General features: G+C 35.1%; 1 protein-coding gene across 1 annotated transcript; it reads right to left on the bottom strand.

Annotated features, from left to right (window-relative positions):
• Positions 1–8244: 8244 nt before the first annotated feature.
• Positions 8245–12711, bottom strand: LOC131634589 (uncharacterized). The gene is made up of 5 exons (XM_058905254.1): positions 12267–12711; positions 10776–12074; positions 9607–10431; positions 8368–8448; positions 8245–8258 (listed from the first exon to the last, which is right to left on the bottom strand). Exons 1-5 carry the CDS (start codon positions 12709–12711, stop codon positions 8245–8247), a joined length of 2664 nt encoding a protein of 887 aa, XP_058761237.1.
• Positions 12712–14993: the final 2282 nt, after the last annotated feature.

Genomic DNA, 14993 nt, shown 5'->3' with positions numbered 1-14993 from the left:
ATCTTCTGACTCATCCCAGGTTGCCATAAGACCTTTCTTCTTATGAAACTTCTTCTTGGGATTTTCCTTCTGAAGTTTTGGACATTCATTCTTGAAGTGTCCAGGCTCATTGCATTCATAGCACATGACCTTCTTCTTGTCAAATCTTCGGTCATCAGAAGATTCTCCACGTTCAACTTTCTTTGAACTTCTGACGCCTCTGAACTTCCTTTGCTTGTTCTTCCAGAGTTGATTTAGCCTTCTGGAGATCAAGGACAGTTCATTTTCTTCTTCAGATTCTGATTCTTCAGGATCTTCTTCTCTAGCCTGAAAAGCGTTAGTGCATTTCTTGATATTGGATTTTAATGCAATAGACTTACCTTTCTTTTGAGGCTCGTTTGCATCCAGTTCAATTTCATGACTCCTCAGGGCACTGATCAGCTCTTCCAAAGAGACTTCATTTAGATTCTTCGCAATCTTAAATGCAGTCACCATAGGTCCCCATCTTCTGGGTAAGCTTCTGATGATCTTCTTTACGTGATCAGCCTTTGTGTATCCCTTGTCAAGAACTCTCAATCCAGCAGTAAGAGTTTGAAATCTTGAAAACATCTTTTCAATGTCTTCATCATCCTCCATCTTGAAGGCTTCATACTTCTGGATTAAGGCGAGAGCTTTAGTCTCCTTGACTTGAGCATTTCCTTCATGAGTCATTTTCAAAGACTCATATATGTCATAGGCCGTTTCCCTGTTAGATATCTTCTCATACTCAGCATGAGAGATAGCATTCAGCAAAACAGTTCTGCATTTATGATGATTCCTGAAAAGCTTCTTCTGATCATCGCTCATTTCTTGCCTTGTCAGCTTTACGCCACTGGCATTTACCGGATGTTTGTAACCATCCATCAGAAGATCCCATAGATCACCATCTAGACCAAGAAAGTAACTTTCCAGTTTATCTTTCCAGTATTCAAAGTTTTCACCATCAAATACCGGCAGTCTAGTATAACCATTGTTACCGTTGTGTTGCTCAGCAGAGCCAGATGTAGATGTAGACTTTGCAGTTTCATCAGCCATCTTTTACTGAAGCGTTTTTCTCTTCCTGAATCTTTTCTAAACACGGTTAAGTGCTTGCACCTTAGAACCGGCGCTCTGATGCCAATTGAAGGATAGAAAAACACTTAGAAAGGGGGGGTTTGAATAAGTGTAGCTTTAAAAACTTGACCAATAAAATAAATTGCACAGTTATTTTTATCCTGGTTCATTGTTAACTAAACTACTCCAGTCCACCCCCGCAGAGATGATTTACCTCAACTGAGGATTTAATCCACTAATCGCACGGATTACAATGGTTCTCCACTTAGTCAGCAACTAAGTCTTCCAGAGTCTTCTGATCACACACTGATCACTCCAGGAACAACTGCTTAGATACCCTCTAAGACTTTCTAGAGTATTCTGATCCACACGATCGCTCTAGTTACAACCTGCTTAGATAACCTCTAAGACTTCCTAGAGTATTCTGATCCACACGATCACTCTAGTTCCTTACAACTTAATGTAATCAATTCTAAGAGTATTACAATTTGCTTCTTAAAAGCTATAATCACAAACTGTGATATTTCTCTTAACGTTTAAGCTTAATCTCACTAATATATTACAACAGCAATGTAGTGAGCTTTGATGAAGATGAAGATTCTGAGCTTTGAATAGAACAGAGTTTCAGCAAGTTAATATGAGTTGTTTTGTTCAGAATCGTTAACCTTGCTTCTCATCAGAACTTCATATTTATAGGCGTTTGGAGAAGATGACCGTTGAGTGCATTTAATGCTTTGCGTGTTCCGTACAGCATCGCATTTAATGTTATACGCTTTTGTCAACTACCTCGAGCCTTGTTCAAGCTGTGTCTACTGACGTTGCCTTTAATAGCTTCTAACGTTCCTTTTGTCAGTCAGCGTAGCCTGCCACATGTACTTCCTTCTGATCTGATGTTTGTGAATTCAACGTTTGAATATCATCAGAGTCAAACAGCTTGGTGCAAAGCATCTTCTGATCTTCTGACCTTGAAGTGCTTCTGTGCGTGATACCATCAGAACTTCATTGCTTCTGATCTCATGTTCTTCTGATGCTTCCATAGACCCATGTTCTGATTCTGCTTCGACCATCTTCTGATGTCTTGCCAGACCATGTTCTGATGTTACATGCTGAACCCTTTGAGACAAAGCTTCTGAGCGCTGAATTATGCATACTCTTTATATATTTTCTGAAAAGGAAATTGCATTGGATTAGAGTACCATATTATCTTAAGCAAAATTCATATTATTGTTATCATCAAAACTAAGATAATTGATCAGAACAAATCTTGTTCTAACAAGATGTTTATAAGTTAGAGTTGTAAGTGGTGAATGAAGTTTTGCTTCCAAATGCTATGTATCTTTGTTAAATGAAATAAGTATGTTTATTTGGTTAAGTCGAAATGTGACATCCCATCGTTTGATGAATATTTTTAAATGTACTCTGATTTCTGCATTATAATTTCGGGTAGAATTTGGGGTGTTACACGTAACTCCGATTTGCGCCCGGTTCAAAGCGTTGGAAAGCTTATTCAATTTTTTATCTAAATATCATAAAATAACTACCAAATTGATGATTTTTTATTCTTTGATTGTGAGCCTTATTCGTTGATGAGTTGGTTCTGTTGCTCAAAATCGCGCGTTTGAAGTCGTGTATTCGACACTTTATTGCTCATGCTCCAAATACGCATCAATACCTATAAAATGAATAGAAAACTATCAAAAGGTGCACAAATGAATCAAAACACGTGTATAAACAAACTAAACATATTTACACACTAAACGGGGGATTATTCAACACAATTTACACAAAAACACGATAAGTGCCACAAAACTATATATACAAAAGCACTACAAATTGGCACTTATCAAACTCTCCCCAACTTAAACTTGTTTGTCCCTAAACAAGAATCAAGTAACCCAAGGAACAAACGCTAAAATCCAAAAACTACAAATCAACAAGTTTTGAAAAATGGAAACAAATGTATGGCTCAAATGGAAAATGGTACACACAAAGAAACATACTTATCACTAAACTACGACAATAACATAAACATGACACAAATGCTAAATACAAAAAATATACCAAACATTCTAAAAAAACACTAATTCACACATGAATCACACCTCGCACACAATCATCGATAGATGAAAAATACAAAACTGGGGTAATTTTCACTCATCCAACAATCCTGCAAACAATAGATTAAATTAGGCAACCATCCAAAATTATGTTGAAAACACAAAGGCAAGAATCACAAGTACTTTTCATGGTTGTAATGTGGTTTGGTTAACAAACAAGGGATAATTCCTAAGGATAATCGAAACAAAAACTTGCCTAAACCTAAGGGAGTGATCAATTCACCAAAGATTCAAACACCAAATTCCAATCAAACTTCTTCGTAATCCCAAATTTCTCAAACCAATCACATACTTATTAACACAATATTATTCCATACTCTTTTTGTTTTTTTCAAAAATTTTCTCTTTTTTCTTTCTTTTCCTTTTCACTTCCTTTTCACATTTTTTTTCTTTTTCTTTTCACTTTCAACCTCATAGCAACCATAATATAAATGAGCAAAACATTTCTCTTCCCAACTTAAATACAACCATCATCATAATATGAATACTCCCTACTTTCTAAGGCAAGACAAAAATTCAAACTATAAATCATAGTTGAAGGTTCAAGAAAATAAAGAATCAACATCCATACAAAAATGAGAACCAAACACTCATAGACAAGCATTTAGCAAAAACAACATGGACATTGACAAAAAGGCTAAAAAGGGATATTAATGATCATACACTAACAAGGTGAATTGACTATTTGGCTAGGTAGTTGTGCTCAAAATGAAACAAAAATTCCTTGATCCTTTTCTTGCTTTCATATAATCAACAAAAATAAAAGATTAAGCATATTAAAATCCAGTTAGAACAAGAGTTGTGGTCTCCAGCATATGTGAACAATGGAAAGCTACCTCACAAAAAAGGTGGGAACTAAAGTGATTCACAAATGAACAAGTATACGAAAAAATGAATGGCATAAAAGTTGTAAAAAACCTAAGTATCATGAATATGCTAAAGCCTAGAAAGCGATAAACACATAACTTGAACGGGTATGAAACTTTAACAAAATCATTACCATACACTCGCAAGTTGAAACGATCAAACTTGGAAAATCATCTCAAATTCCTCAAGCTACTCAAAACAAGCTCAAAGGCAAACACACAAACTATTAATATTGACAAACTAAAAGACCAGATGAAATTGTCTAAACAAATTTAAAAGTGAAGATTTAAAATTTAAGAACTGGTCTGATCTAAATTTGGTTAGACAATTGCATAACACTATCTAAACTAAACAAAAACTAAAAAGAATAGATATTCTTGTCTTACGTCGTAAGCTCGACGCCTGTTATTTAAGAACGTTCCTCCAAGTTACTTCCTCCCGACTATTCCTAACCACACACAAGCAAACATGAAAGAAAACAAACAATGATATAACAAATTTACAAGTATAGAAAAAAAACATGTACAAGTGCAATAAACATACATAAGTATCAATATAAACAAGTGAAAATATGCAATATGTGCGATATATACAAAACTCAAAACCAAAGAAACTATTGCGATGCAAGTTAATAAAACACCAATCCCCGACAACGGCACCATTTTGCTGAAGTGGTAAAGCAGAGCAATAAAAATTTTAGAAATATTTATCCGAGAAGTTATCATTTCCATAGGGACTAGTGCATTGAACTGCCATTCAACAGTTTCCAAAGTTTTGAGTTTGGATTGAATTTGTTAAAGATAAAAATGGAAAAGTAAATATCAACACAAAAAGAATTTATTCTTTAGAGAGAAGAAATTTATGAAACATGCATATAATCTACTTATCACAAACTTAAACCTATCGACCAGTTGCACTCAACCTACAATACTCGTCAAAATCATCAAGCATCACACACACCCTAAGTCATTTCTAACCCAAAGTAGAGAGAACTACTATATCATCTCGGCGACGATCTCTCAGCCAACCTCAGCAACACATCAGACATCCATATCATTTGTACCAATGATAATCGACACAACTAACACGGAAGCATTAAGCTTCGAAACCCACAAAGATTATTAGCTCTAAATCTATATATAAATTCTAGAAACTAAGAGATATCCATCCCTAATAAATATTTATGAGGTATATGTATATAACAACCCAAACCCAAACATAAGTGCAAAAAGATTAAGGAAGACATCAATAATGATTTGTAAAGCAAATATATTATACAACACCATGATTAATACTTATACATATGTTCAAAGTAAATAGACAAACATACCCAACAAAATAGAATATACAAAGAGAAGAGAATAAGAGGAACCAAACATTTCTTAGTTTGTCAATACCAATCGATGAAAAATTCGACCTCCGATCATCAAGATGCAACCCCATTTGATGTTTCTAAACCTCTCTCTATCAAAAAAAAGGTTGATGGAGTTGGGAATAAAAAATACCTAAACCATAATCTAAAAAAATATGTTTTTGTCCCTTTTAACGCACTTCTGTCCTGCCAGATTCGCCAGGCGAGCCTGTCATTCGCCGGGTGAATGACACCAGTAGCAACATCATTGTTTTGGCCATAACTTGAGAACCGTAACTCCGATTTGCGCCCGGTTTGAAGCGTTGGAAAGCTTATTCAATTTTATATCTAAAAATGACAAAATAAAAATCAAATTGATGATTTTTTATTCTTTTATTGTGAGCCTTATTCGTTGATGAGTTGGTTCCGTTGCTCAAAATCGCGTGTTTGAAGTCGTGTCGCTGACACTTTATTGCCCATGCTCCAAATACACATCAATACCTACAAAATGAATAGAAAACTATCAAAAGGTACACAATTGAATCAAAACATGAGTATAAATAAACTAAACATATTTACACACTAAACAGGGGATTATTCAACGGAATTTACACAAAAACACGATAAGTGCCACAAAACTATATATACAAAAGCACTACAAATTGGCACTTATCAGTCGTGTGTTTTGATTAACGCGCTGCTAAACGCTATTCCCATCTACACTTTATCTTTTTATAAAGCTCCGTCCAAAGTGATTAAAGAGATTTGACATATTCAAAGTAACTTTCTATGGCAAGGTCGTGAGGATTGTCATTCTATTCATTGGGTTAGTTAGAATACCGTTTGTCAACCGGAGGATAAGGGAGGGTTAGGAGTCAAAGACGTGAAGATATTGAACTTGGCTTTGTTTAATAAGTGGAAATGGAGGATTGTTAATGAGAAAGAGGCGGTTTGGAGCAGTATTTTAAGACATAGATATGATAATCCGGAATTAAAAGTTCTTGTTGGAGATAGTAGTGTGTTGAGTAACAAGGACTCCATTTGGTGGCGTGATTTGATTCTGTCTGATAATTCTGTAGATTCCAATGATCGTTTTGCATATGCTATTTCGAGTAAGGTGGCAAATGGTCTGGGAACCTCATTTTGGCATTCTAAATGGTTGGGTCATCAATCATTAAAGGATGCTTATTCAGAGGTTTTCACCAAAGCGTTAAATAAGGGTTATAGTGTTGAAGATACTGGACACTGACAGGTTGCTGTTTGGCAATGAAACATTGCAGGATTAGTGGAGAATGATGGTACTGGGGTCGAGAATTTGTGTGTGGAAATAACAAACTTGCTGGCTGATGTTGTTTTGGATTGGGAAGCCGATGACAATTATGTTTGGATGAAGGATGAGGAAGGTTATTTACTGTCAAATCTTGCTACTTTTTTTTTTGATTTTGCACCTTATGTAGTCTCTAATGGAGTTTGTAGAGCCATAAATCACTTCTGGAATTCTGAAGCTACTGATAAACTGAAATATTTCGGGTGGAGACTCCTTCTCGACTGGATACCATCTAAAGATTAACTCTTCAAGTGCGATATTCTTACATACACTAATCATCTCAAATGTATGTTCTGTTCGGAGGATGAGAGTGTATTGCATTTGTTTGGTACGTGTTTTTTTATGGATAATATTTGGAGAAAAGTCTATGGTTGGATCGGATCCCTCAGGGATATGAATTTGGAGGAGTTCAAGTCATTCTCCCTCTCTGTTGTTTTGATCAGAGGTAAGAGGTGTTTCCATGTTTGTTTGTCGGGTGGAGTAACCCTTTTGCTCCCTTTAATAGATTTCTTGCCTATTAAAAAAAACATTGTTAACCCTTAATTTATTCTTTCATCCAAAACATAATTTTTACATTATTCTTAACTTAATTTTAAATTTAATCTCTCTAAATTCATTTATTGATATTAATTTGTCTAATCATTTATTGCATGGAAGATTCTTTGTGAATTTAAGGACATACTAGTATCAAACTTTATTCAATCTTTTTAAAGAATAAAAATGAGGTACTAATAACTTGTTATAATAATTATTTTGGTTTATACATGATAGAATATATTTTCTTATTAAAAGTATTGTAGTATCTAATAAGTATATTTTCCAATATATTTATGATTTGATTCTACTTTGAATGTAGGGAGTTAAAGCCTCATTGACAACCACAAAAAACCTTTTTCTTAGAAGGTTACGTTGTACTCTAGATTTCTAAAGGAAGTTTGATTTAGTGATTTCGATTATACATGTCTTAATATTTTAGAATAGTTGAGAGAATGTGGAGGTAAAATTTATTGGAAGATCCTTGAAAGACAAACATGTTTTTGAAGCACAATCAAGTAATGAACCTATTCCAAATGGGGATGCATTGGATTCAAATTGGATCTCGAGTGACAGACCATTTACTTTTCATCCACAAGAGCACATATCTAAAGAATATTTCGAGAAGTCAAGATGAAAATATTATGGATTGTTATGTGAGACCTAACTTGATACCTTTGCATTCCTATTTGGAAAAGGTTCCTTACTAGAATGCGCTTCAAAAATATGTTTTCTTGCCAAGTAACTACCATTCATTTTGCCCTACACTTTTTTTTATGGGCCCAAAAATATTAAGACATTTCTAACCTTATTAGATACTATAATTTAATAAATAAATAAATAAATAAATAAATAAATAAATAAATAATGACGACTAAGATTTAAACCTCAAACTAGGTAATATAAATAAGTATTAGTATCTCATTTCACTTCATGAAAGAATGCATGAAATTTAAGACCTGTGAATGTCACCACATTCACAAAGAAGCCACTATGCAAGAAATAATCAAGTAAATTAGTATCAATAGTTTAATTCTATTTTTCTATTTTAACAAATTAAATATTAATATATTAACATGCTGTAATAAAGAAATGTATACCTTTTAGATCTTCAAATACACGAATTTTCTGCTTTGCACTTAGTGAGACGATTTCTTTCGATTCACTAACATGTAATGATTCTGCATGGATTAATGTATAAATCTAATATTATAATACTCATAAGTAACTTAGATTTTGAATATATGCAACAATTTACATGATACAAAGTTTTGTTTTCCACTTATATATGTCATGGTTATATAAATAAGGTGAAGAGACTAACAAAATCATACCCTTTTAAAAGACTTGTAGAGTGGAAGTTGAGGATTTCACTTGAAGACTCTCTTATTCTTCTATTCTCTCTAGATTGTAATGCATATCTATTTTATCTTTGAATGTTGAATAATTTTTTTAATTTATAGACAAAATTATAACTCATTTTCATATGGATTGATATGAATTTGCCTAATTAAGAAAAATTCATTTAAAAAAGAAAACAAGAATTTCCCATGTATGCAATCCTCTTGTTAAATATATATGGAGGAGGAAAAATTATTCTTTATTCAAAAGTTTAATTTTTAACAATTATATCATATTTCTATTTTTAATATGGTAAATGATATGTATTTACCATATAAATAACATTTCCATGTAGTCAATTACTAGATAGTTTTATTTTAATATAAAAAATATTTAGCTTTTTCAAAATATTTCTTTGAAATGTATAATAATATGGTAATACATTGTTTTTTTTTCCTCATTATGGTCAAATGTCTATCTTAAGACAATCAATAATTTTTTTTCTCAAAATAAGCTATAAAAAATTTAATCCTTAATAAATTTAAGTATTAATATTGGTTCTATCTTGTAAACTTTCTAGAAGAAATATTACAAAGAATACAAAAATAGTTATATATTACTAATTTATGATGTAAATTTAATGACCAGTAAATATATATTTAAAATAAATGTATGACACATTTATTAATATTATGAAAGTATTTTGTCAAGTATCCACTAAAAGTAAAACAACTATAATGCAGTTCAATAAAAGTTGACGTTGAAAAATCTACAGTGCAATGTAATCTACAATTTTTTTTTTAATAAGCAATTGGATATAAGAAAATGCACTAGGGGTGCAACCCTTACATCGAAAACGAACTTGAAAGATTAATTACAAAGTAATGGCATTTTATACCACTCATAAAAAAGTATCCTACTTGGAAGGTCCTTGTTGCTTGTCCATCTCCATGAGAAAAACATGATGTTTGATATCACCTCATCAAAGCTAAAAATACCTTCATCAAAAATCATGTTGTTTCTCATATTCCAAATACACCAAATCAAAGCTATCCATATATTGTTTAGATTAGCTTTAATATTTTTGTTTTTCACTTTCTCTTGGATGCTCCCAAAGTTCTTGAACTCCTCGAGAGAAAAATTCAAAGCATTCCCCAACCATACATAAATTCTACTCCACACCTCCTTTGTGACATGGAAATGGAAGAAGAGGTGGTCCAAAGTTTCCGGGAGATTAGTGCAAAAAAGACAAACTAAGGAAGAAAGAGTAGTCACACCTCTTTTGACGAGTTGATCTTTTAAAGGAAGCCTATTGAGGAGGAATCTCCACGCAAAAATCTTGATCTTTGCCGGCAAGTTTGTCTTCCAAATGACGTCCAAACTCTTGATGATATGATTTGGCCAAGCTATCTCCTTTGCGTTAGAAACCAAGTGCGACACACTAGATACCGTGAAGGCTCCGTTTGTGTTTAAATTCCAATGGAAACCGTCCATTGACGTCGAATCCGACACCATCCCGTGAAGCATCCTTTTCAACTCCCTAAGCTCTTCGGTTATTACAGTGTTCGGATTGGATGCGATGTTGGAAGAGGCACTCCGAGCCGGAGGATTCAACACATCCTCCCCAAAAATGTCTTCTAGATTCCAAATGATTTCTCCTTGATTGGTGAGAAAGAGGTCGCTCACCACACTAAGTTTGTTGGTTGTTTTGTCAAACAAATGCGGAAAAACAACGCGGAGCGGTTGATCAACCAACCAACAACTTAGCCAAAAGAGAATATTGTTTCCTCTCTTGAACTCACATTTCACCCATTCATTAAAGCCTTATCCAAAATCATCTTCTTTGAAATCATTAAGGACTATGTCTCGCCACCAACGTGAGTCCTATTTAAAAGGTCCTTGCAAGAAGCTAACACTTTTAATTTAGGATTGTGATATCTCAAGAGTAAGAATCGACTCCAAATAGCCTTATCTTCCTTTAAAATTCTCCATTTCCATTTAAGAAGAAGGGATTTATTCATATCTCCAATATCCCTAATACCTAGCCCACCTTTCTCTCTTGGTTTGCAAATATTCTCTCACTTCACCCAATGTATGCATCTTGATTTAGTGTTCCCGCACCACAAAAAATTGCTAAGAAGGCTTCTTATAACATGGATGGTTTTACTCGGAGCTTTGTAGAAGGAAAGAGTGAAAATAGGAATAGCATTAAGAATGGAGCCTATTAGAGTCACCCTCCCTCCCATGGATATGTTCCTTCCCTTCCAATTGGAAAGTCTTGATTTTATTTTACCAATCACCTCTTGCCAAACCTTCTTCTTGTTCGCCCCTTCTCCCACCCAAATACCGAGGAATTTGAACGGAAAACAACCTTTTTTGCAAGCAAGGAACTTTGTCGCCGAATTTATGAACCAATCTCCTATGTGAGTTCCATAAAAATTGCTTTTATGGAAATTGACCTTCAATTCGGAAACCAATTCAAAGCCTCTCAACAAAACTTTTATACTCCAAAGGTTATCGTAAGAAGGTTCTCCTAGGATGATGGTATCGTCCGCGAATTGGAGGATGTCCACATAGTCGTTGGCTCCGTACTTGAAAGGTTTAAAATCGCCCACCGCCACAGATTTCTTAGTTAGAGCGGTTAAACCTTCCATAGCAAGAACAAACAAGAAGGGAGAAATCGGGTCTCCTTGTCTAAGACCTCTTTGAACCTTGAATTCCCTAGTTGCACTACCATTTACCATCACCGACATGAAATTGGTAAAAATGCTAGCTTCCATCCATTTCATCCATCTTTTACCAAAACCCATCTTCACCAAAATCCACCTTAAATAATTCCAAGATACTGAGTCATACGCCTTTTCGAAGTCCACTTTAAGTAATAAACACCCCTTCTTCTTCCTCTTCGCCCAATCAAGAATTTCATTCACCATTACAACTCCATCCATCATACTTCTTCCCGGAACAAAGGCGGTTTGGTTGGTAGAGACCAATAAATCCACTACTCCTCTCATCCTATTCGCTAGCAACTTTGCAATGATCTTATAAATACTCCCCACTAAACAAATGGGTCTATATTCAAACAAATCTTGCGGATTCTTCTTTTTGGGAATAAGAGCGAGAAAAGATGAGGTGATGGATTTAACGAGAGTACCTTTGTGATAGAAGTCGTTGCAACACTTCATAATGTCCTCTTTGATGATGGACCAATGCCTTTTGTAAAACTCCAAAGAAAAACCATCCGGCCCCGGGCTCTTGTTACCATCACACGACCAAATAGCTTCCTTCACTTCGTCTTCATCAAAAGGTTTCTCTAAGTCGGTAGATTCTTCCAAAGTTAAGGAGTTAAAATTAATCCCTCTTAGCTCCGGCCTTGAAGTACAATCTTCTTTGAAGAATTTTTCAAAATGCTTAAAAGTGTACTCTTTAATGTCATCCACACCCTCCAATCTTCCCTCCAAAGAATCTATGGAACAAATAGCATTCTTTCTTCTTCTTTATTTCAACGAATTGTGAAAAAAACGGGTGTTATCATCGCCTTCGGAAAGCCAAAGTTGTCGCGACTTAAGTCTAAGAAGGCCTTCTCTCTTATTTAAATTGTCCCAAAAGTCCTCCGCCACTTTAATTCTTTTCTTCACCACATCTTCCGGAGCGTTACCTGCAAAATGAGCAAACACGTTATCTAAAGAATGCATCTCTCTCCCATCCTCGTTGATTTTGAGATCTATCCATCCATAAACATTCTTGTTCCACCAAAGTAACCGGTTTTTAAGAGTTTTCAACTTTTCGACCAAGCAATAATCTCCTATTCCTCTAATCTCAATCTTCTTCCATTCCTCCTTCACAAAGGTTTCAAAATCGTCATGTTTGAACCATAGATTATTGAACTTAAATGGTTTGGGACCCCAATTCTTTCTATTATCTTCCAACCAAATAGGTGCATGATCGGACACATCCCTCTCTCTTATGTATTGGCCCTCCACCTTCCAATCTTCCACCAAATCATCCGATAGAAGGAATCTATCTATCCGACTCATAGATTTACCATTACTTTTAATCCAAGTGAACTTTCCTCCTATGGTTGGAAGATCCACCAACTCCATTTCTTCTATGAAATCTTTGAATAACCTGATCTCCCTCCTATAGCTATGACTTGATGTCCCGATTCTCTCTTCCAAAGAGGTGATAGAATTAAAATCACCTCCCAAACACCACGATCCTTGCACATTGTTATTCTTGAAGTCGCATAATCTATCCTAAGATCTCTTCCTCTTGTTTATGTCGCATGAAGCATAAACATTCACAAAATAGATGACTTTGTCCTCCTTTTCCACGCAAAGGCCTAAATAGCCCTCTCCGCGGAAACTAAAATTAAGCTTGAAAAGATCCTTTTTCCACATGGTAAGGATGCCTCCCGACGCCCCGTTTGCATCCAACCAAGACCACTCCACTTGATTATCACCCCACAATTCTTTCACAACATTACCCTCTATGCCGCTTAGTTTTGTCTCTTGAATATAACAAATGTCAACGTCTCCTTGTTGAATGTGATATCCTACTCTTTTCCTCTTAGCCCTGCTGCCTCCTCCTCTTAAGTTTAGAGAAAAATAATCATGAGTTAAATGGGACTTAACTCTCCAAACTATCATGAGAATATTAGTGTATACATATTTGAAGATATATTCATCAAGACAGACATTTGTCGCCTTATCAGATACTATAATTTAATAAATAAATAAAGACAACTAAGATTTAATTCTCAAATGGGGTAATGTAAATAAGGATTAGTATCTCATTTCACTTCATGAAAGAATGCATGAAATTTAAGACCTGTGAATGTCACCACATTCACATAGAATCTAATATGCAAGTAATAATCAAGTTAATTAGCATCAATAGTTTAATTCTATTTTTCTATTTTAACAAATTAAATATAAATATATTAACATGCTGTAATAAAGAAATGTATAATAGCAACTATTATAGTGCAGGGATTGGAGATGAAGAAACTGTTCATTGAAGAGGGTATTTTCACCATTAGGGTTACGCCATTAGGCCCTAATCTTTGCTTACTCGAGGACCTGATTTTTGGTGAGGTTGAGCTGTTTATTGAAGAACGTAGACAATGGTGGGAACAATGGTTCAGTAGCATTAGAGCTTGGAAATCATCTGATATAGATGTGGAGAGACTCGTCTGGGTTAAGGTGCTGGGCATCCCATGCCACGTGTGGGGTTTAAAGCTGTTCAAAATCATCTCAAAATCCTATCGAGATATTATTAAATGTGATGAACAAACTTTGGCCCGAGTCAGAATGGATGAAGCAAAATTTCTTATCAAATCAAAGCAACACTCTTTGATCAACGATGTTTGTATTATTATGGTGCAAGATGAATCTTTCAAATGTTTCGTGATAGAAGATGGCCCTGTCCAGAAGGAGGTGATGACGGTGATAAGTCTAAGAGAAGATGAAGGTTCGGAGCAACTCTCATCTCCGGCAGAAGAAACCGTCCTGTGCAAGGAAAGTGGAGAGGAAAGTGAGGATTTCCAGGTCCGTTTGACAAATCAGGCTGCTCAGATGGGGACAGGTGATGAAGTTGAAGGATGTAGAGATACGGCGAATGAGGAAGATGTAGCAGGTGAAAAGAAGATTCAGAAGTTGCAGGAGATTGTTATTTAATAGAAGAAATATTCGAATCCAGGTGTGCTATCGTCGACAAATAGTGAGCTCTTTTCTTCCCATGCATTTAATGCATTAATTGAGGGTCATGATGACTGGGAGGGTATCGAGGGAAGGTCAAAAAGCACAATCGGTTTTAGTGGAAAAACAAAGTGCATTAGCAGTGAAGGTGGGACCTACATCAAGGATGTTTTAAAAAACAACTCAAATGATAAATGTGGACCGATTCTTGAAAGGGCCAAATTTAAAAGCCCAATTTCCTTTGACTCAACTTATAGAGAACTAAAATCTTAGCCCAAGAGAAAGTCTGTTTCAAAGCACAGAAAGAAAGCCCTGAGGAATATTCGTGATTTAGGGGAAAAGGTTAATGGTGCTCCTTCTTACTTTTCCTGCATAACACCAAGAAATCCTATCAGATCATCTCAGCAATCGTCCTCTGAAGCTAAGCAGGAAGCCATTGAAGACTCTATTTCGAACGAAACATTTTCCTATTGCCTATCTCTTACCGACTCGGAAGTTATGAGGTGCAACAACAAAATTTTGAACTCTTCGAAAACGGAGGTTGGGAGGAAAATTTGGGCATCTATTTCCAGATTAGGTGTCGTTGGAGGAGTGGAAGTTAATGAGATTGTGAAAGTGGTGGAAGAAATGGAACTGAGAGATAATTTGGGGAAGAAGACTCTGAAGATGAACATAGCTGGTTTATC

The sequence above is a fragment of the Vicia villosa genome, unplaced genomic scaffold (assembly GCF_029867415.1).
Source record: "Vicia villosa cultivar HV-30 ecotype Madison, WI unplaced genomic scaffold, Vvil1.0 ctg.001319F_1_1, whole genome shotgun sequence".
NCBI lineage: Eukaryota > Viridiplantae > Streptophyta > Magnoliopsida > Fabales > Fabaceae > Vicia > Vicia villosa.
This window is presented reverse-complemented; position numbering and strand designations above follow the sequence as displayed.

Bases quoted from the DNA above. Each gene is read 5' to 3' on its own strand.
- LOC131634589 (XM_058905254.1), bottom strand. From the start codon at position 12,711: ATGGAGTTGGTGGATCTTCCAACCATAGGAGGAAAGTTCACTTGGATT. The intron at 12,075-12,266 runs GTAACGCTCCGG...TTTGTTCCATAG, and splicing joins CGTGTTTGCTCATTTTGCAG to ATTCTTTGGAGGGAAGATTG. The intron at 10,432-10,775 runs GTAAAACCATCC...ATTTTGGATAAG, and splicing joins TTCCTTCTACAAAGCTCCGA to GCTTTAATGAATGGGTGAAA.